Raw genomic sequence first — 24,405 nt, forward strand, 5'->3', positions numbered from 1 at the left:
ATCTATCTATCTATCTATCTATCTATTATCTATCTCTTTATGTATTTATTTATTGTTTTCTTTTTTGTTTTTATTTTCAATTTTACTTTCTATCTATCAATTTTATTTATTTGTTTGTGTTGTTTTCTGTTTTTGTTTATTTTAATGTAATTTTTTTCTTTCTTTCTTTCTTTCTTTCTTTCTTTGTATCTATCTATCTATGTATTTATTATCTCTCTTTATTTATGTATTTATTTATTGTTTTCTTTTGTTTTGTTTTTATTTTCATTTGTATCTATTTGTATGTCTTTCTTTGTTTATTGTAGTCTTTTTATTTATCTATATCTTTTTAGCTATCTATCTATATATCTATTTATATTTATTTTTTGTTTTTGTTTTTTTATTTTTATTTTTTATTAAAAATGTATTTATCTTTTTCTACTATCTATCTATCTATCTATCTATCTATCTATCTTTTAGTTTCAGGGTTTTTTCTGTGATCCTCAGTCACTTGTAGAATTGTGGAATATGGCTTAGCAAAGTGTCAGTGTAGTGAAACTCAACATCAGATGTCTTTGCATCAGCGTAGAAGATGTAATGGAAACTTGTGGAAGCCTGTAGAAATGAAATGCAGACATCTTTCTTGCGAGAGCTCACCACTCAAAAGCAGAGGGCTGAGATGGTGGGCTCCAGACTGGAAGCCACAAGAGTCATTCCTAGCCCTCGGCATTGCGTATGACTCATAGAGTACTGCCCTATAGGGCTGGTGTCACAGCGTCTTCTCCCGCTACAGAACAAGAGTGTTTCTTGTTTGTTGGTTTTTGTGAAATTCAACTTGATTTCTAGGGCAGATACCAGACTCAGCCTTGATTTTTGGAGAAACCCAATCTGCTAGAAAGAACAATTCCTAGTAAACGAAGCATTAATGTTTTGCATTATGTACAGTTGTTAAACTAACTACGCTCTCCAGTTGGCAGAGATGATGTCAGTCATCCCTATCGTGAGAATATCTCAGAGGCTGATCGAATTCTTTTTTTTTTTCCCTTCCAGAGGTGATGTCCAATCGGATGGAGGGAATGATGAACTCCTACACGCCATTGGCTCCGGCCCAGCAACAGATGGTTGCCATGGAGAACGGTTACAGCACCGATCCCTTCCAGCAGGGCCTCACCCCTCCTCAAATGCCCGGTGACCACATGAACCCATATGGTGAGCATCAACCCATGAGCTCTGTCATGTTTGCTCCCTGAAGCGGGGGTATGTGTTTGGACCACAAGGTTCACAGAATGCAAGCATACCACCCTTCTTTCCTCATGAGATTACACAAACGCACCACTTTATTTTGAAGTTTTCCTTCCAAATGAATTCAGCGTGTTTCGAAAACCATACTGGCCTCATCCGCTGTTCCCAGAGCCACCCGTTCGCCCGGGTCTCGTAGGGATTAATGGTGTAGTCTGTTATGCTGTGTGACACCGTCTATTGGATTTTCGTTAAGGAGCCGAACGATGATCTGTGGTGCGCCATGTAAAACAACAATGGTTAACCATGATGACTGACGCACAAAGTACCATGGGAAAGCATCCATGGGTCTGCTAGCAAAACAACACATTGAGCAAAACCATCGCGAGCTAGCCACATTTGACAAAATTCGGTATGAAGTTTGGGTAGGAAGAGAACTGCGATTCCTCAGAGCGAGGCTGTTTCTGCACAACTCTGGTTCTTCTCAATATTATTGACATTAACTTCAAGCATTAGCCACATAAATCTGGAGACATCGGTCACAGGCAGCCTAAGAACAGGTCCCAAGTGTCTTGTCATTCATCCTCCTGAATGGCAAGGCCCAAATCCCCGGTCTCATCACACTCCAGCGTGGGTTTTTATGGGAGAACAGCAGGGACAGACAACATTGCCAGCTCATTAAAAAACCATAGCCCATCAACCTGTCACTGTCTTGCGGAATGGTGTCATTAAGTACTGGAAAGCGTATTACGGCTAACTGTGCCCACAAGGAAAATGATAGAGCCGAAAGATTAGCTCACAAGTAAACATTTGCTATTAGCTCGGTTGTTAGTGAGAAACCATTTCGTTTAGCAATATCCAGTTGTCTGGAAAGTGGGATCCCATACAAATACATTATTGAACAGACATAAATTTGATGTTGTTTTCGTGAAGATTGACTTTTCATATCAAGGGTCTGTGACTGTTTCCATTTTTGTCTTGAAAGTTATGTAAAAATATTATTAATTCCTGAATTAATTACTATTCATTCATAAATATCATCGTTTTATCATTGCTTACATGACATTTTGCCCTTACTATAAAAAGACATATTTGACACACACTCTTGAGAATCTGCAAGGGTCCTCACTATGATATCACTTACTTAAAAAAAAAAAACGATATATTTTAAGGTTATTATAGTTAACTAAAACCAAAAAAGAAATAAATTAAAAAAATTAAAACCAAAAAATCATTTTCATTACTCAAAATAAAATAACAGAAGTAAAATAAATTATAATATATATATATATATAGATATAGATATAGATATAGATATATACGAAAAAATGCATTTCCAGATGCGAAGATTGATAATTTGCCAAAGTCTGTTGGTATATTTTGTATATATAGACATATATACAAAAGAACCCCAAAAACGACTAAACCCTAAAACCTCAACAAAATTACTAAGACTTTGTCAAAAATTGAAATAAAATAAAATAAAAAAGAAATAACATAATCTCAACCAAATTACTAAAACTTTATCGAACATTAAAATGAAAATGGATAAAATAAAAATAGCAAATGAACCAAAAAAGAAAAAAAAGATATATGTATATATATATATAAACTGCTAAAACTGAAAAAAACTTTGTGAAATGAAAACAGAAAATATAATATATATGGTGGTACCAAAATAACGCTGATATGTTTCTGCACGTTCGGTTTTACATAAATATTATTAATAAATTATGATCATGATAAAAGATTATGCTAAACAATCTAACAATGTTTTCAAGATTATATATATATATATATATATATATATACAAAAGACCCCCAATATATAAAATATGTCGGTAATACTAAAATAACGCTGATATGTTTCTGCATGTTGGCTTTTACATTTTCAAAAAATAAATAAATAGCATTTAAAAAATAAATAAATTAAGTAATGATCATGATTAAAGATTATGCAAACAATTTAACAATGTTTTTTTTTTCTTCATTATGTTATTGACTTGCCTCCCAAAAAAATCTAAATTAATTTAAGTTTAATGAATGTAATTTTAATACAATTAAATTAAAAACATGATAATTATAAAACATGTGTATTTAGGTCATTTTACTTTTAAAATGTTTTTGAATAATTAAAGATTAACTGAAGATTCAGACCAAAAAAAAAAAAAAGCATAATATTGACCACCGTTTTCTCTTTTCTTTCACCACAGGAAACGACTCGATATTCCACGACATTGACAGCGACACTTCATTGACCAGCCTTAGTGACTGCTTCATGGCCTCGTCCGAGGCGGGCTCAATGCAAGCGAGAGTCGGGAATCCCATCGACCGACTCTATTCCATGCAGAGCTCCTACTTTGCTTCATGAAAACCTAAACAGACAGGGAAAGGCAAAAGTGGGTCACTTCGCTGCAGCTCACTAGTCAGACGCCGCCTATCAAGGAAATACAACAGAATCGTCAACCAAGCTCAAAGGCGAAACATCTTAGATAGACAAACAGGCAAAAACAGAAAAGACGAGTGAACTTGAAGACTTACGTCCTTATTTCTGCAGCGAAGCGCCAACTCTGGACGCCCAGGCGCCTGAGGCTGAGATTTTTTTTCTAGTTACTTGTAGATTGTTTGTACATGACTTTCTCAGAAGTAGCATTTCATCTTATCCTCATCGACTTGTGGAAAAAAAGAGTATTGATGTACGGTTTGACGTCACTGAAGCATCAAGCCTCGACTTATGATTTCCTGCCGGGAGAGGCGGAAGATCAAGACAAAAAGCTCATAATGCATGAATCCATATCTTTGTGATTGTTACGTTTAAAAAAAAATTGAAAAAATGGAAAAAAAAATCTTGTGTTGTTCAGATGTTAAAAATGTGATGTTCGGACTCATAATTTCCTCTTTTTCATTACGTTCAGCATTGCATTTTTATCACTTTGATAGGTTAGCCCTCGATGTAGAGAGGCGTAGAGGGGGAGATATGTATAGTGTATCTGCATTTGTAAGTATGTTAGTGTGTGTGAGTGTGTGTATGTGTGTGTGTTCCAGTCTCCTCACCTGTGTGCGATGGTAAGGTACTGTCATTGAAAGCTCGAACCATGTGTATATATACTTTTCCCAAACAAATCAGTTGTGCATGTTAAAAATGGAGATCATTCTATTTATTTAACTAAAACATGCTTTTGAAGGTACTTAAGAAACTGAAAAGCTTTATTTAAAAAGGAGAAAATCATGTTTAAGTAGCTGATGCATTAATTTCACACCACACTTGTATGTCTTTTACTTAGAAAGAACAATGTATCTTTATTCCAGCAATGTACATCTGCAAAAAAAAAATGTGCTATTTATTTGTTTCAGCCCTGACATTGCCGAAAAATGCATTTCCAAATGCGAAGATTGCTAATTTGCCAAAGTCTGTTGGTACAATGAATAAAGTCCTTTTCTCCTTGATTTTGTAGCTTCCACAAGACTGTTTGAGTACATTGTTTATTATTTACATAATGTACATTTTTCATTTACTTCTCTTTTAGTTAGTAATACTGATTTTCTTTTTCTTTTCATTTTAAGATTTACATAAAGATTTTATTTCCTTGGACACATGGGATGGAAACGGTTATTATTATTAACTAAAAATAAAACCATAAAAAAACATTTTCATTAAAATAAAATTCTATTAAATACAATTAAATACTTACTTATTTATTTATTTATTTATTTATTTATTTATTTATTTTATCCAGTTGCCAAATTTCTCTTAAAAAAAAGTAGAAATATTAAAATAACTAAAACTGAAAACTAAGACTTAATAAAAACTATAGACATATTAATTTTAAGCTTTACATAAAGTTTCTGTTTCCTTGAATACATGGGATGGAACTAAAACTAAAACCTTAAATAAATAAATAAATAAATAAATAAATACAATTAAATACAATTAAATACAATTAAATTAAATACAATTAAATTAAAAACATTAAATTAAATTAAATTAAATTAAATTAAATTAAATTAAATTAAATTAAAAAACTTATTCCAGCCAGCTGCTACATTTCTCATTTTTGTTTAAAATAGAAATAATAAAATAATAAAATAACTAAACTGAAAACTAAGACTTAATAAAAAGTATACAGACTTAAACTAAACAAACTATAAACATATTAATTTTAAGATTTACATAAAGATTTTCTTTCCTTAAACACATAGGATGGAAACAGAGTTATTATTGTTAACTAAAACAAAACAAAATAACAACAAAAATAAAACATTTTATTTACTTAAACATTACTTGAAATAAAAATAAAAAATATAAAATAAAATAATAAAAAGAAACTTATTAATTTCAGCCAGTTGCCAAATTTCTAATTTTTATTTTAAAGTAGTAATATTGAAATATTTAAAATTGAAAACTAAGACTTATTAAAAACAACAGGCATAAAACTAAACAAAATAATAGAAATGACAAAAGAAAAAAAAATCTAAATGACTAGAACTTAAAAGTCTTATTCAAAAGATAAAATCTTATTCAAAATATGAACCAAATCTTTAATAACAATGGATGGAAGCACTGCTTTACTCAGAATTTATATTCTTATTTAAACGTTAATTACTTTGTATTTGTATTAATTAAATATTATATATTTAGTAATAAATTAAATGTTAATTTATATTATATAATGAATTATTATTTAATTATTGGAAACATCTACTGATGCATAAAGTAAGACTTGAGTTAAAATATGCCTTCAAGTATAACAGCAAGAAGAAATAATAATTAAAGAAAACAACATAAAACTAAAATATTAATAACATACTCAGACTAAACAAAAAAGCATAATGGTGCACACATTGTAATGCATATTCCATCTGTCACACATGCCTAATTATGAAGCCCTGAGTGGACGTTTTCTATGAAGTCAATATGTTTACCGGAGGATATAATTTGTCTTCTTACAACAATAGGTTTTGAGTTACTGGAGACGGGAACAAAGCTTTGCGAGCATGAGTCACACGTGTCACACGATCACGCATCACATGCCACACACTGAGCTCACGAATGCGTGTTGGTACAGCTTTTGCTTTCCAAGTCGCGGAGGCCGTAAATTAATCCAGGACAGGTTTGGATTCCTCAGCAGGCAGAGGCCTGGAGGCCAGATCTAGTACCAGCGCTGCAAGCCGGCCCTCTCTGATGATCAGGTGGTGGTGTATCTCTCCCCTTATCTCGCTCTCATCTGCCATCACAGGTGTTAATAGGTGTGGTTGCTCATCGAGACTCTGTCAGAGCAGGCCTTATCAGCAGATCCACCGCAGGAACCTCGCCAAGCCTGGATCTACAGTGACACCGCAGCTCCTCGCATGCAAAGAAGGGGGAAGCGAGTGGCACTCTGTTCGACCCGTTGACCTCTACGTGGCTTCCTCTGGAAATGCATTTCTCTCATTCCTTCCCATACTGACCACCCACTTTTACTCAAGCCTTTGCATTTCAATGAGTGGAATCAATTATTTGAGAATTCAGACACAAACTGAATCAAGGGTTATGTCCACATTAACAAAACACAACATTTCTCTCTCTTTTGGCCTTTTGTCCAATTTCACAACGTCATTTTCACATCATAGTGTTTACTGTGAAAACGCAACATCTGAAAATAGTGACGCATGTTTAGTCACGTGACTCATATTGTACCAACATATGTGGTTGTACCAGCATTGTATACTTTGTACAGTCTTCATATTACATTCCTGGAAAGATGTCGCAATAGCTGTCCTGCAGCTAAAGATTGACAACAACAACAGAAACATTCTTCAAGATTCTGTTTTAGTAACAGATCAGTAAATTCCGACAACAATAGCATCATATTTACTATTTTTAGTAAGCTGTAATGTTCAGGCTGGTGTGTTCTGTAGAAAAACAAACACTATCAAAAACACAACTGGCTCTTCTAAAGTCATAATACAAAGGAATTGACAGATTCCTTCTGAACTCTGACATACATCCAAGTGAAACTGATTAATGAAAAGAAAAAATGTAGAACGTGTACTTGGATCAGTCTGTCGGTTGTTGATTGGATAGAGGCAGATGTGAACGTGAACTTGTGATCAGTTATGAACAGTGGTGGGAAAAGTTACTTTTAAAAGTAATGCATTGCAATACTACATTAGTTACTTTTTATGGAAAGTAATGTGTTACAATACTTTTGCATTACTTCTTAAATCTGGGCAGGGCTTGCTTGTTTGTTTTTAACATAAAAAGTTCAGTTTTTTGGCAAATGTAGAAGCCCTTTCACACCAAAAAGTGAAATAAATCAGCCTCAGGCTAAAGGAAGAGTAAATTCATGTCTGTACAGTTGAATGCAAGAGAAGAAGGTTCAACACTCTTCAGCAATAAACAAAATTAAATACAAATGTGGCTTAATTCAAAGTCATTTTTGATTTTAGTGTGGTAAAACTAGATCATCGAAGGTCAGCAGCAAAGATGTTGGTTAATAAAACTGGATTAAATGCATAAAGGTTATTTGCGTTATTTAACATTACATTTTGCAGGTTTGTGTCATACTCTGAGTTTGCATTTCTTTGTTTTTATTCATTTTGAGAAATACTTAATGTATTTTTGCGAGTGAGAATGCGGTTGTGAGTCCTGAAGATTAACGTGTGTCAGTAGGGTTACAGAATTGTAACGCCTGTAAATAACTACTGTGTGTGAACGTAACTGTATTAAGGACTCAATTACAGGACTGACAACCATATTCTGCTGCTGTGTAAATGTGGACCAATATCATTCTGCTAAGCAGGTCTCGTTGCTTCCGGTTCACGTGTTTGCATATATATGAAGCTGATTTACTCAAGATGCCTTCAAAGTAGATACTAAAGATGATCATAACGAATGTCCATCACATATGTGGATTGATATATAAAAGTTTTTTATTTTTATTCTTTTCACAAACGTTGATATATAAAGATTGAATTAAAGGACCTTAAAAGTCTGTCGATATCGCCATTATTTAATACGGCTATTAGCACGTCTCTGACAAGCAGAAGCGATGAGACCTGTTTTCCGGGTTTGGTCTGGTGATGTTCGACATATCACATTAACCGGCAACAGCTTGTGTGGGTGGAGAGCGCAGAACACAAAACTGACAGGAGCAGCTCTGGTGGAGAAAAACTAAATGGATCCAAAACTTTCAGATGACACACATACCCACACGGAAATAACCTATATAAACATATATGTTTTAATATAGGTTTTGATATAGGTTTTTAATATATGTGACATATATAAAATTGGCCGTTTTCCTATATTATATGTACATATATGTACATATATGCACATATATGTACATATAGGAAAACGGCCAATTTTATATATGTCACATATATTAAAAACCTATATCAAAACCTATATTAAAACATATATGTTTATATAGGTTATTTCCGTGTGGGTAAATTCCATAACATGCCAATTACATGTGATACCAATTTCACATGTTCGCACATGTTTTTTGCATTTTTTTTTTTTTTTTTTAGTTAGTTCTTAGTTTTTGCCTTGATAATAGAAAATATGAGCTAGGCATCATGTATGACAGTTGCCAAAGTGAGATATGAGCTAAAATGACCAGATCCTGCCATGAGCTATATAGGAGACATATCTTATATGTACATATAGGGCTTTTTTGTGGATATAAAGAAGCAATACAGGAGACCTATATGGCCTGTATATGCACATATATGCACCTCAATTTTGCCTATATGTGGCATATATACGCATATATGCAGCATATATATTATCATATATGTGCATATATACTGCATATAGGTTTCATATATGCGCATATATCCTCATATAGGTTCTTTCCATGTGGGTATCTCCGCTGTAAATTACCGAAACCACACATAAAAACACACAATGCACAGTAGACATGCATTTGTGCAGCAGAGCGACTCTCTCACACTGTATGTGTTTGTTTACACTTGTCATGTTTGGTATGATTAAGACGGACTCTGAGTGTGTTCACACTTGTAGTCTGGTTCGTTTGGTCCAGCTGGTCCGGACCAATAAAGAAAATGATAAATTTGGTCCTGGCATTTTTGACAGCGAACCTAAAGATACTAAACCTAAAGACATAGTGATACATTCACAACCTGATTGGTTGGGTTGAATGATGTATATTTTGTGACAGAACTCACCAAACACTCCAAACAAAAAGGAAAAAGTGTGTTCGACTTAAAGCGGCACTGCGGGTGTATGACATCAAAGTACCCATTCACTAATTGGTCCACTTTAAGTCGAATACACCCAATGCCGTCTGCTGGACTAAGCGCGCTCATTATTGCATGTATGTAATTTTTTTTTCACCATCTGCAAACTCATAAATGAGCTCATAAATGGCACTTTACCTCCTCGTTGCTCCATGTTTGCTCTCTGCTCTTTTTGTTTTGGATACCCTCTTGTTCCCTTTGTGAAATCATGATGCAAGCGTCACATCTTGTCATTACTTCTGTTTTTGGTTTGTTTAGAAGTATTTGGTCTGTGTTGCGTTCATATTTCATTTGTTTCGTTTGTTTGGAAGAGGACTGAGACCCGTCTTTTTAGCAGTCTCAGTCCGCTTGTTTGGTGCGCACCAGGGTTCAGGCACTAACAGAGCAATCACGACAGAGTTTGTGAGTCTTGGTCCACTTCCAAACGAACTCTGGTGCGGTTTGAATTAAATATTAACGCAATACGGACCAAATACTTCTAAACAAACCAAAAACAGGAAGTAACGACAGGATGCGATGCTATGCGACATTATTTCATGAAGGGAACATCCAAAACAAAGTGAGCAGAGGGCAAACATGGAGGAAAGAGGAGGTAAAGTGCCTTTTATGAGCTCCTTGTAAGTTTGCAGGTGGTAAAAATAAAATCATACACATGCAATGAGCACGCTTAGTCCAGCAGACGGCATTAGGTGAATTTGACTTCAATCAGTGCTGAGCAGGCCGATAAGTGAATGGGTACACCCGCAGCGCCACTTTAAGTCGAACACACCTTCTCCGTTGGTCGGGGTGTTTGGTGAGCTCCATCATGAAATATACGTCATTCAACCCAACCAATCAGGTTGTGAACGTATTACTATGCCTTTAGGTTCGGTATCTTTAGGTTTGCCAAAAATGGCAAAAAATGGTGATCTTTAGGGTGTATTTACACCAGGAATGTCAGCTAGTTTACTTGCTTTGGTCCGGGTTAAATACAATGTTTATTTTTTTCACATGTGCTTAAAGCCATCCATTTATTGATTCATCTTTTGGAACTGGACCGAGACCACCTCTTTAACTGGGTCTCGGTACGGATGTTTGGTCCGCACCCAAGTGCAGTTGCTGAATTCACACATTCCCAAAAGATCGGCACCAAGGGTTGAAATGAGTTTGTGTTCGATTCAGTCGAACCAAACAAGACAATACCAGTGTGAACACTAAACGGACCAGGACCAAATGTAAATGTAAGACCTTTTGGGGAGGTGTGAATACAGCAATCGCACTCGAGTGCAGACTAAACAACCGTACTGAGACCCCTCTGAAGAGGTGGTCTTGATACGGTTCCAAACAATCTCTGGTATGGTTGAATGGATGACCTTAAGTACACATGTGGTTTTGTTTACAGTTTCTGGTTCACTTGCAAAAAGGGCAGTGTGAAAGTGAACCGCACCAAACAAAAAAAAATAAATCAACATTGTATTTGATCCAGACCAATGCAAGTGAACTAGTGGACTTTCCTGGAGTGAATACACCCTTACATTTTCCTTTTTGGTCCGGACCAAATGGACCAAATGAACCGAACTACAAGTGTGAACACACCCTATGTGATGGACAGCTTTTCCCAAAAGTATCAGTAGCTTAAGTTGATTGTAAAACCATTGTCATCAATGGAGCTACAATTAACTTAGGATGCTTTTGGGAAACACAGCCCTGTTCCGTTCACACAGCGCGTTTTCCAAACATGGGGTTTGGGAGTCTTGAAAATTAACGGGTGTGAGATCGGTTACAGAATGCGGTTGTCACACCTGTAAATAACCATAGGCTATTGTGTGTGAAGGACTCAAACAAATGACTGACAACTGTACATCATGATGAATCGCATGAATCAAATGCATGCATGAATCATTTCAATAGGATCAATACTTGCACTTAGAAAACTACATTTCTGTAATATTCTGACTTTAAGTGACATTTATTTCTCCCATATTTCCATGGTTTCTTCCATTCATTTTACAAGAGTGATTCATCTCGCTCAGTGTTTCAGGTACATCAGTTTAACAGAAATTTCAAAGCTAGGTTAGATTGATGAATGGTTTGTGGTTGATTCCTCATCTACTAATAATTTAGTGGTTAAAAACAAATTTAGATAATGTCCCCTCAAGCATCTGAGTGAAGGTGTGCCTCGTGTGAGTGTTCTGAGCGAGTGACACACTACTTCAGGTGGGACTGTGTATTCACAGTAAACCTACTGTATAATGAGGAGGGGGTCATTTATTAATAATTTATCAAAAAAAGGGCTGAATTTCATTATTAGAACAGAACTCTTCATTAAACTAAGTGGAGATCATACACAGAGATTCAAAGGTGTGTTACTTTCTCCTTCACGTTTTATGATTTTGCATGCGTGTATTTGTTTGTAGATGTTTAGACTAGAAGGGTGAAGCTGTTGTTTATTTTCACTGTTTATATTTGGTAATTATTATGTGGTTTAAGACGCTTTCTTGAGTTCCCAAAGTTATTAGTTTTAGTGCTGTGGTTTCATCATTAAATCTTGAAGGGTTTAAGGGCAGACTGAAGGATGCCCGCTAGCAAACCAAAGTATACACATATAGTGCCATATCAATATTTCTTATTAAGCGGTTAAATTAGTCACTAAAAAGCTGGGAAACAAGTTCAACCAGACCTGGTCATATTCAGTGTTTGGAAGGTGTATGGAAATGTAATGTTAAAAATTACAAGTTTTAAAATGTAATAATTAGTGTAACAGTTTTAATTACTTTATTAAAGTAATGTCACTGATTATGCTTCATAACCTTTTGATTAATTTTCTAATTTCTCATTATTAATTTTGAAACATTTAAACCAGGCAGGGTTAACCTTACAGTAGTACTCAACATTGATTACTGTCATACTTTCTAAATCCTTCATCACTTCAATTTAGATTATAAAAATTTTATTTTAAAGCACAGCCACCAGAAAATCAGACTTTAACATCTCATTTTTTTTTACTTTGAAATCGTTCTGAGGTTAAACACTGATTTAAAAACATAAGATATAGTTAAAGACATAGTTATGATACTATTTGTTACCCCAGACCACAAAAACAGACTTAAGTAGCACGGATACTTAAAAAAATTATTCTTTTATGCCAAAAATCATTACAATATTAGGTAAAGATCATGTCCCATGAAGATATTTTGTAAATTTCCTGCCCTAAATGTATCAAAACTTAATTTCTGATTAGTAATATGCATTGCTAAGAACATTTGTACAACTTTAAAGCTGATTTTCTCAATATCATCTTTCAAAATCAATTAAAAGCTTAGTTATCCAGCTTTCAGATGATATATAAATCTCACTTTTTTAAAAATGGACCTTTAGGACTGGTTTTGTGGTCCAGGGTCACATTTTTTAAATCAAATCTTTGCATAGCTATGATAAAAAAAAAAAAAAAAAAACACTGGCACCTAACAGTGCCTTGGGAAGAAAAAAAAGTTAATCTTAAAAAATAAAGCATATACATGAACCCAAATATGAAAAAAAAAAACTGTTATCAAAAAAGCATGTGTCAGTGCAGTTTGGGAAAGAAATCAATTAAGTCTGTGTGTGTGTGGATATTAAGATGTAACCCCCTTTGTAATCGTTAACATTTTATAGTAACTGTATTACATTTTTTTTTCTCAGTATCTGATAACAGATTACAGTTACATTTATTTTGTAATTAAATTTTGTAACTCTGTTACATGTAACTAATTACTCCCCAGCACTGGTTATATTATATTATATTATATCTTAAACACAACAGATTTATCTGATCTCATATTTGTACATCTTTGCATATCATATCATGTCGTTTGAATCTATTTCCACACAAAGATCTACATTGTCACAGGTAACGCTAGTGAGCGTAGGCCACCCTCTAATCAGAAACACAAAACCTCTGTACCACTCAGCTCATGTGTCAGAAATTAGACTGTAGCTAATTGTGTCCAAACAGAGGGTGAACAGAGGTGAATACAGGTCTGACTGACTGACCAGACAGCAATCCATACCCCTCCTCAGAATACTTGAGATAGGACAAATGGGGTGGCCCAAGTAGACAAACATCTCCCCTGTAACATGAGCAAAGACACACACGCTGACACAGACAGCAGTAGTTTAACCAGTCGACTTTTCACACATTCTCTCTTCAGCTGCCCTGGCTCCACATAGGAAATTAGACTTGCGACAATATTTTTGTTAGATTAACTCAGTCCCTCATTTTCAACGTGTGAAACAGGCATGCGCCTATATCACCTCTATATCCCCCGTCCCCACGTTGGTGCCGTTCGCGTCAAAATACTGACCATGAGAAAGCTGTACCTCAGTTTGTTGATTCAGTTTATTAAATGAACGAGTGAATAAACTCTCCGCAGCAGCCTCTTAGGCGCACAGCTGGATAGCTGACATCTAAGAATCTAAGAGTGACACTAGTGATTTGGGTGTATATGCCAAAGGGCAACCACACTGTGAAATATGTTTTGACAGGTATGAAATGTACTTCATGCGGTAACATAGAAATTAATTAGTTTTTTTTAAATCAATAATATATCTTATTAAACCTGAATACAATGTGTTACAAATAGGTACAGGTTATACCATATTTGTTTGGAGGCGCATATTATAAATCAGAAGCTTTCTGTCATCTTTCAAAAAAAAAAAAAACATGAGTAACGCAGATAAAAGTTTCTGAGCTCGCACTACACGCACGTGCTCATGCTTCTGTAGTGAAGCAAGCTAGCCAAAAAAAGTAAATTGACAATTTTTAGTCAAAATTTGGAGCCCTCGCCCTTTACAGGAAGATATTGACGTAACTGAAACAGAACTGGCAGAAAAATGGCAGAAAAACAAGTTTACAGCACATGCCAACATTGATAGAAGGCGATTTATGAGGTAAACTGTAAAAATCCCTCAACACAACAGTTTGTTTGCATCTGTCTTCTTTTGTCATGTGGATGTTTCATTTATTAAATCCGCTGTGATGCATCCTTTAATTAAGCTACGACCTCTCAGCTCCTTCATCATCATCATCATTGTCTAGGCCAGTTAATTCCAGATTGGGTCACTACAAACCAAACTGGTTTGGTTTTGACAGACATCCGACACTTTTATGAGACAGGCCTTTGTTTCTTTCGTTCTTTATGTGAAGAGTTAATGTTCATTATACAGATTTGAGGTTGTGACCAGTGAAAGGTAGAGAGGTCATGCAAAGCCATCTAAATACCCCTAAAAATAGGTTAAAGTCATGTTCTTATGTTGATCCTGTGTGGCTGTGCTTTTTTTTTTTATCAAAAAACAGTTTCACTTGCGTTTGAGTGTAGTTGATTCTGGATTATGCTGTCTTTCTGCATCTATTTAACCCTAGACTAAAGCCTAGACAAAACCCTGCTGAAAAAAAAACAGCTAAAACCAGCCTAAGTTGGGATGTATTTTCCAAAAGCAGTGTTAGCTAACTATGGTCGGAAGTTCCATTGAACTGTATTGGTAACGACAGAACTTGCGACCATAGTTGCATTTGGGAAACACACCCTGGTTGGCTGGTTTAAGATGGCAGTAGAGTAGCTGGTTTTAGCTGGTCTCCCAGCCTAACCAGCTAAAGAAGTGGCCAAAACCCTTTAAAACCAGCCTGCTGACCTGCTATGACTAGCTAAAACCAACCAACCAACTAGCTTAGGCTGGTTTTAGCTGTTTTCTTTGTTTTAAGCAAGGAACTTGTTAAAAAAAAACTGTTGTACACATTTAATCTTTTACATGAGGGGGCATTGATAATTTATACTTAAACATAGGGCTGGGCGATAATTCGTAATAAATAATACCGATAATACAGATAATACCGCGGGATATTCACACTGAATTTTATTTCAGGAGTAATGGTATATAATTATAGTATGTATGTATTTGTGATTGAGCTTTAGCATGTGTGCATTTATACTAAATGTTTTTCACTACTGTTTTTCATACAAATAAGCTACCTATAAAACCATGTAGTTATATTTTTACCATGGTATTGAGGTACCATTATGTGTGGTTTTACCTGTGTTTATCATGATTTAAAATGTATGCTTGCTGCTAGGGGGAGACCAGTGCTAAAAAAAAAAAAAAAAAAAAACTGGGTCAGAATAAATGTAACCATATAAAACTGAGGTTGCTACAATTTTTACAGATGTTACTGATTGATAATGAACAAAAATTTACCTCTGCATCCTCAAACTTCTATCAAATGTGCAAAGAGACAAAAAAAAGTGATATTATTCTTGTTCTTGTTCTTCTTCTTCTTCTTCTTCTTCTTCTTCTTCTTATTATTATTATTATTATTATTATTATTACTATCAGACAACCCAAACCTGTTTCTTGATTTGAAACAATATAACTCATTAGAACATGCAGAAATTATTTTTTTTCTTCTATTTAGATATTTATTTTGTTAAAGAAATGTAATGGTCTGGTTTCTACAACTTTCACTTTGGAGCAAAAATCTGACTTTAAACTTGAAAGAAATAGAGATTTGACATTTATCGTGATATTTTTTTTGCCCATATCGCTCAGCCCTACTTAAACAGTAAGTAAAAGGTCTTTCAGTGTAATTGTAAAGGTTGTGGTACTGTACATGTGTATTTCTGCTGTGAAATGTATTGCTTTTTATAAAGTAGACATAAGAATAACTTTTATATCAGTATTTCAAGATGAACATTTACTAGACTAAAGCATCTTGTGTTTGCTTGATTATTTTGAGCATCTATTTGTATCTCTGTCATTATTGTACTGCATTGCATTCTGTGTTTTGCTCCCTAAACTTAAAACTACAGCACTTTGATCAGAAGACCAAGCATTTAATGTCTCATATTATTGGAAGATATAGAGTGACAAATCTCATCTCATTTACAGAGGGTTTGCACTCATGTCACATCATGGTTTGGTCAGTTACCTGGATGCGCAGCCATATTGGAGATAGTCTGATGTGAACAACAGCATTGATTGCACTGTTAATGTACTACTGAATATGTTGTTCTGCTAATTTATGTTGTCTAAACCACAGAAAAAATGTGTGGAAGCTGCTAAATCATATAGAGAAGGACTTAGTAAGCAGGAAAGGGTGCAGTATTTTGACAAACTAGAGTTAGTAGGTGGTAAAGATATACGTACGAGCAGTATTAATTAAGATATTAGCCTAATATTTCAACTACCTGACTGGAAATGATAAGAACAAACACAAATGTTGTCAAGACTCTTGCTCTGGAAATCCTGGTTCAGTTTGGCCAACCACAAATGCTTTTTGTTCCTCAGACAGTTTTATTTATTTTTTATTTTTTTGCACTCTTCTCCTTGATTTGCTATAACTGTTGGCAGTCTGTAGCACTCCAAATGTTTTTCCCGGTCTGATCTGTTAGTACAGCCCAAAATATGACAACAATTGACCATGTTCCACAGCAGTAATCAGCCAAATTTGCAAGTTCTGTTGTTCGGTGGCATTGTTCACATTCAGTGCCACCAATATGGTCAACTGATGATGCATCATGAAGACACTCTATATTATCTTATTTATTTATTTATTTTTTTTTTTTTTTGGCTTTGGTTACATATGTGTGTGCCAATGGGTTTTGCTTTAGTTCAAGATGGTTGTGTCAGTAATCCAGCTTTACTGCTGCATCCAATCTGTTTTGCTTTTCATTTTTTTTGACATTATTGGCAATTTTTAGTATATGGCGGAGGAATTCAGGCGGCTGGTTTTGATGTGGGGAAAAGGACTTTCTAAGGCCAGAGGGCATTGAGAGAAGTGGCCATGACCTCAGTGGCTAACACTCGCTAACGCCCTTAGCCTAACCTGAGATACCATCACTAATTCAAGAGCCCTGTTTTGATCCAATCAATGTTTCCCACAGAATTGAAGTGTTAGTTTTAGATGCCTGTGATAAATCTGGCTGGGATCAGGTTCATAGTCAGAGTTTCAGAGTGTCATTACCTGCAATACAGATTTGTGTATGTTGTTTATTACATTTGTACATTGGAAAAAAAAAAAATGTGTAGAAACAATTTTCACCTAGAAATTGCTCGTAAATTTCACAAATGCAAAGAAACAAGTACACACTGGATTATTTTGAAATTTTGAAGTAGAGAAGCTGAAACACTATTTATTTATTTATTTTAAAATTTGCAACTTTAAAAAAAAAATCATTTTTACAATTTACACTACCAGTCAAAAGTTTTTGGACAGTAAGATTTTGCAAAAACAGTAAAAATGTAATTTATTCCTATGTTTTTAAAGCTGAACTTTCAGCATCATTATTATTATGTTTAAAACAGCTGAGTAGTTTTTTTTTTTTTTTTTTTTTTCAGTTTTCTTTGATGAATAGAAAGTTCAAAAGAGCAGCATTTATCTGAAATAGAAATCTTTTGTAGCATTATAAATGTCTTAATCATCACTTTTGATCTATCTTAAGCATATTTGCTAAATAAAAGTATTAATTTCCATAATATTTTAATAAACAATTCTACTGACTCCAAGCTTTTGAAAAACTTTTTATTTAAAAAAAAAAAATGCTGATCTTTGGATCTTTCTACTAATCAAAGAATCCTGAAAAAACGTACTAAAGTGTTTTAAATATTGATGATAATAATAATAATAATAATAATAAATTGTCTTTCTTGAACAGCAAACTAGCATATTAGAATGATTTCTAATGGATCATGTGACACTGACTGGAGTAATGATGCTGAAAATTTCAAAATAAATTACATTTTAAAATACATTCAAATAGAAAGCAGTTATTTTAAATAGTACAAAATATTTCACAATATTATGGATCAAGTAAGTGCAGGCTTGGTGAGCAGAAGAGACTTTAAAAAAAAAAAAACATTAAAAATCTCTACACTGGTACTGTAGGTCTGTTAGCACTTCTCAACTTAGAAATAGCATGCCGCAATGATAAAATTTTGACTTTCGATGGAAAATCAACACATCATTAGGTAATATTACCTTAATAATTATTGCATATGAAACTAATGCAGTAAACTTTTATTGACTTAACTTTGTCAGCTTGCTTCATAATTTCCTTTTTTGATGACTCAATTTTATGCATGCAAAACAAAAGCATACAAAATTAAACTATTATAATCATATTAAAATCAAGAGACGTTCTTCTCATTTAATCTAGCTCAGAACTGTCATTAAAGCATCCCATCATCAAACCTCAGACCCTTGACAATTGCACTGTATTCATTGAAAACCATCACTATTGTTCCCCTTTGGTTTAGATTATTTAACATAGTATGAGTTGTAATTAAAGTAGTCCTATTATGAAACTGAAGAATAAAGCTATCCCACCTGGACAAACACTCCAATGGAGAAACTTCAGCTGGTCACGTACAAGTTTAATTATGTGTTCTAGGAATAGCATAAAAGTCATTATTTACATGCCACTTCAGTGAAGCGAAAGATAATTAATGTCAGTGATCTGTAGAAATACAGTGTAATCTGATAGCTGTCTGTCTATATCTGCAGCACAACCTGTATGACATGAAATGTACAGTAGAGTGAATTTGTCAGTGAGTCACTCTCACATATAACAGTGTATGACAATGACAGTGGCCCGTGGAAAGCGTGTGTAGAGTATCAGCTTACACGAGAGGTTCACAAATAAATACAAAAGAGCTTCCTATCTAGGGATGTATATATACACTGCCATTCAAAGAATTGGGTCAGTATGATTTTTTCTTTGTTTGTTTTAAAGGGATAGTTCACCCAAAAATGAATATTCTGTCATTAATTACTCACCCTCACTGCAAAAAATGCTTTTCTTACTTAATTTTTTTGTCTTGTTTCCAGCCAAAATATCTAAAAATTCTTAAATCAAAAAGGATTTTCTAGACAAGCAAAAATTGTCTTGTTTTCAGAAAAAAGACATCAAATTTAAGTGAGTTAAAAATAATTAAGGAGAAAACAAGATTATTTTTCTTACCCCATTGGCAGATTATTTTGCTTGTTTCAAGCAAAAACTCACTTATAATTTTGACTTGTTATTTCTGAAAACAAGACAATAATTTTTGCTTGTCTAGAAATCCTTTTTGATTTTAGAATTTTTAGATATTTTGGCTGTAAACAAGACAAAAAAATCAAAGTAAGAAAAGCATTTTTTTGCAGCGCTCATGTCATTCCAAAATCGAATTTTGTTCATCTTCAGAACACAAATGAAGATATTTTTGATGAAATCCGAGAGCTTTCTGCCCCTGCTTAGACAGCAACGCAACTAACATGTTCAAGCCCAGAAAGATAGTAATGATATCGATAAAATAGTCCATGTGACATCAACTTTAATTTTATGAAGATACATGAATACTTTTTGTGTGCAAAGAAAACGAAAATAGCGACTTTATTCAACAATTTCATCTCTTTCGTATCAGTTTTAAATGTGTATTCACATTAAACCATCAATTATGTCATTTATTAATTAGAATTTTGTACTATTTAATTGATATATTAAGTGTCAGTGAAATAAAACAGAACAGCAGCCTAGCAAAATTATTGATAAACAGTAGAATTGACAAAGACAGAATCAGTGAAAAGAACATTGAATAAATCCGCTCAATGAGATTTTGAGTGTTAGGTGGTTCACAAATGTAGTTTTACTTTTGAAGTGAAAGTTTAAGAACCACTGAGGTAGTTGCTCCCCTGATGGATAGGCAGCCTGCATTCATAGCGCTCTTGTACAATCAAATTTACGTGAAATTCAATAGCAAAGTGCTTGTTCAGGTCTCTGCTACAGTTTAAGGTGAGGAAGAGAGAGGTTTACTCTTGAGGGTGTAATACCTGAACCACTGCATTAAGCCATAACACTGCAGAGAACAGACAATCAGCACTATAGTATTTTACTGCAGATACTCTCCACAGCAAACCACAGACGGCCTGTAAACCCGACAGACCCAGACAAGTCAATCCACAGTAAATATTCATGTCAGCAGCCAATGAATGAGCTGGAGAGCTGATCAGATTTCTGCCCTTGGCATAAACTCTGTCATGTTGCCTCTATTTATTACGGAGTTCTAATACCACCAATAACAGCCCTATTTTGTGAACACTTAGAAAGCCATTGCTGTCTTGAAAGGCTTAAGTAGGCTCTTCAAATGTCATCCTGGTTGGAGCTTTTATTGATGATTCAACCCAGTCAGGGTGAAAAATATGCTCTTAGTATTTAGTCTTGTTGTAATAATTGAAAGACTCTCTCTTATTTGCTTTTTGTTGTATATGCAGTACACACTTTTTTTTCTTGTGCAAAAGTAAGGAATTTTATAGTTCAAAGTATTGCATTACAGCTTTTATTGTATCACTTTTAAATATAAATATCCCAAATGCTCCTAATGGATTTTTGTGTGTGCATGCTGCCAAAACAGATTGCGAGGACGTGGACGGCACACCTGGAGTGAATGCAACCCCTTTCATTGAAGGTTGGATTGAGTCTTCCACTTTCACCGCATCAATAGACACGTGACCAAGCGCTGGGAGCGGTATTCCCAACGAGAGGACCTCTGGGTAATGTTCGGACCAGACAGTGAACAGGATTAACTTCACACAATCAATGCAAAACAATGAATCTGCCAAAATCCAATCTGCTGACTTCTCAATTATTTAAGCAACCCTGCCTTCCCTATGGAGCTATGCTTAGCCTCCACCTCCTCTGCCCGGGCTATTAAATGCTTCTTTAACTGAGCTAACTAAATGACAACCGGGCTGGCTTGGGGACTAGTGTGGCAGGCTGACCTAGGGTGATTGACCTGATAATGACTTGTTTTCACAGGGTGAAAAACAGAGGGCCCTAACATGTCACCGCTTGACCCGGGCTGACCTCCGGTGAGATATTATAGGGTCAGCGTCTGTGTCAGGTCATCAGTGCAATTATGTTGCTTTGATGTCGGTGTGACTGTGATACAAGGGAGTGAATGTGCTAAGTAAAAGGACTATTTCCTTTTATGTGAAGTACTTTTTTAAATGAGAATTTACACTACTGTTCAAAAGTTTGGGTTGGTATGATTCTTATAATGTTTTTGAAAGAAGTCTTTCGAATCTCTTTACTACACTACCAGTCAAAAGGTTTTGAACAGTAAGATTTTTTTAATGTTTTTTAAAGAAGTCTATTCTGCTTACCAAACCTGCATTTATTTGATCCAAAGTACAGCAAAAAAAAAAAAAAAAAACAGTAAAATTTTGAAATTTTTTTACTATTTAAAGTAACAGTTTTATATTTGAATATATGTGAAATTTAATTTATTCCTGTGATTTCAAAGCTGAATTGTTAGCATCATTACTCCAGTCAAATAATCCTACAGAAATCATTCTATTATTCTGATTTGCTGCTCAAATATATATATATATATATATATATATATATATATATATATATATATATTATTATTATTATTATTATTATTACTATTATTATTATTATTATTATTATTATGTTGAAAACAGCTGAGTAGAATTTTTTTTCAGGTTTCTTTGATGAATAGAAAGTTCAGAAGAACAGCATTTATCTGAAATAAAAACCTTTTGTAACATCATACATGTTTTGTATCATCATTTTTGATCGATTTAAAGCATCATTGCTAAATAAAAGTATTAATTTTTATAATTTCTCCCCCCCCCCCAAAAAAAATAAAATAAAATAAAATAAATGTACTGACTCCTTTTGAATGATAAAAGCTTTTATTTCAGATAAATGTTGATCTTTGGATCTTTCTATTTATCAAAGAATCTTAAAAAAAAAAAGTAATAATATAAAATAATAATAATAATAATAATAATAATAATAATAATAATAATAATAATAATAATAAATGTTTCTTGAACAGCAAATCAGCATATTAGTATGATTTCTGAAGGATCGTGTGACACTGAAGACTGGAGTAATGATGCTGAAAATGTAGCTTTGATCACAGGAATAAATAGTAAAAATATTTCACAATATTACTGCTTTTGTTGTATATCAAATCAAATATATGCAGGTTTGGTGAGCAGAAGAGATTTTAAAGAAAATCATTCTAATATGTTGATTTAGTGCTCAAGAAACATTTCTTATTATCAGTATTAATGTTGAAAAAAGTTGCAGGTTAACTTTTTTTTTTGTGGAAACTGTGATGCATTTTTTCAGGATTATTTGATGAATATACAATTCAAAAGAACAGCATTTATTTGAAATATATTTTTGTACAGTACACACAGTAAATGTCTTTACTGTCAGGTTTGATCAATTTATGTAACTTTGCAGATTTTAAAGGAGTTGCATAACCATAAGGTTCCTTAAACTGCAATGATGCTGAACCTTAGTCTACAGATCTTTCTGTTGTCATACTGATACCAGAATTATTAGCTGAATTAGAGGTGCCTGACCCTTTCTGACCCTGCCATTTTATGATGAATGGATAAACACATCCACCTCCATGTTTTCTAGTTTTGTATTGGCATATGTACTATACATTTTACAGGCACAGTTTCCACTCTTTCTCCAAACCTTTGTGAATATAGATTTCCAGTCTGGGCTCTAAAATACCACAGTTAATAATTAACCATCAGGACATTTGTAAATGAGGACCTTTTATTCACTGGGTCAGACTGGTAAGGTTAATTGTGGGATTTGCCACAGCTGATTGTCCTTTCGTCTGTAGTAATAAAAATGGATTTTAAAATTAACTTCTCTGAGCTAATAAAAGAGCTTGAAATGTCCTTTCTGGCATATGGTTTGATCAAACAATTATTTTTTAAAACTGAGTGGATTTTTCATACGATTTGAACATAATGTTTTCAGTTATGGATTTAAACAAATTTGCACTTGCATTTCAATGTATTCAACTCAGTCTATAACAGTTCAGATTCAGATTAATGTGTGCGTATTTCAATTAAAATGTCCATGCTTATGAAGCAAATCTTTGCTTATGAAAAAAAACTCGCTCTGCAAATGTAAATTATACAATGCAGTATTTCAGGCTGATTAAAGTAGGTAATCAGTCTTTTGAAAGAGTCATTTGTTTCTGAATCAGACTTTTGTCTTGTTTTGATTCACTCAAAAGAACCGACTCATGATTCAGTTGTTTAAGAATCAGGCTACTGTGTTTGCGCTGTATGTTCGCATGCAGTGACAAGTCAACAGAAACATGTTTCTTGCCATTATTTTGTGAATAACAATAATACCATCCCTACTGTACTTGTCAATGAAATTAATCTGATTTTGCTCAGAAATCTAATATGCTGATTTGTTGCCCAAGAAGCATTTCTTCTTATTATCGATATTAAAATTTGTGCTGCTTAAAGGTGAAGTCCACTTCCAGAACTAAAATTTACAGATAATGTACTCACCCCCTTGTCATCCAAGATGTTCATATCTTTCTTTCTTCAGCCGTAAAGAATATGGATTTTTCTCCATATAATGGACTGATATGGTGCCCCGATTTTGAACTTTCAAAATGCAGTTTAAATGCGGCTTCAAACGTTCCCAAATGTGGTTGTACATGGTCCCAACTGAGGAAGAAGGGTCTTATCTAGCGAAACGATTGGTTATTTTTATTAGAAAAATACAATTTAATTAAATACTTTTTTATCTCAAATGCTCGTCTTGTCTTGCTCTCCCTGAACTCTTGTGTATTATGATTCAAGATAGTGTATGTGGAAAAACTCCAATCGTATTTTCTCCCTCAACTTCAAAAATCATTTCAAAATCGTCCTACATCGCTTCAGAAGCACCGACACAGTCTTTGCAAAGTGAACATGCAAAGAAGATCAAACACCCTTAACAAAAAAGGTAAAACAGAGATATAGGACGATTTTGGAGTTGAGGGAGAACATGAGTTGGGAACTTTTCGACATACCCTAACTGTCATGAACCAGAAAAAAACAGTTCAGGCAGAGCAAGACAAGATGAGCATTTGACATTAAAAAGTATA

General features: G+C 34.0%; 1 protein-coding gene across 1 annotated transcript in view; it reads left to right on the forward strand.

The window, feature by feature from the left end:
- The window catches only part of lmx1bb (LIM homeobox transcription factor 1, beta b), an 84,881-nt gene extending 80,234 nt beyond the window's left edge, over positions 1-4,647 (forward strand). The window contains exons 8-9 of the mRNA XM_051118004.1: positions 1,030-1,188; positions 3,432-4,647. Of these exons, the coding sequence (XP_050973961.1) occupies positions 1,030-1,188; positions 3,432-3,589 (317 nt within the window). The 3' untranslated portion in view covers positions 3,590-4,647. The remainder of the gene's footprint in view (positions 1-1,029; positions 1,189-3,431) is intronic.
- The last annotated feature ends 19,758 nt before the right edge of the window (positions 4,648-24,405 follow it).

The sequence above is a fragment of the Labeo rohita genome, chromosome 8, assembly GCF_022985175.1.
Source record: "Labeo rohita strain BAU-BD-2019 chromosome 8, IGBB_LRoh.1.0, whole genome shotgun sequence".
NCBI classification, from domain to species: Eukaryota; Metazoa; Chordata; class Actinopteri; order Cypriniformes; family Cyprinidae; genus Labeo; species Labeo rohita.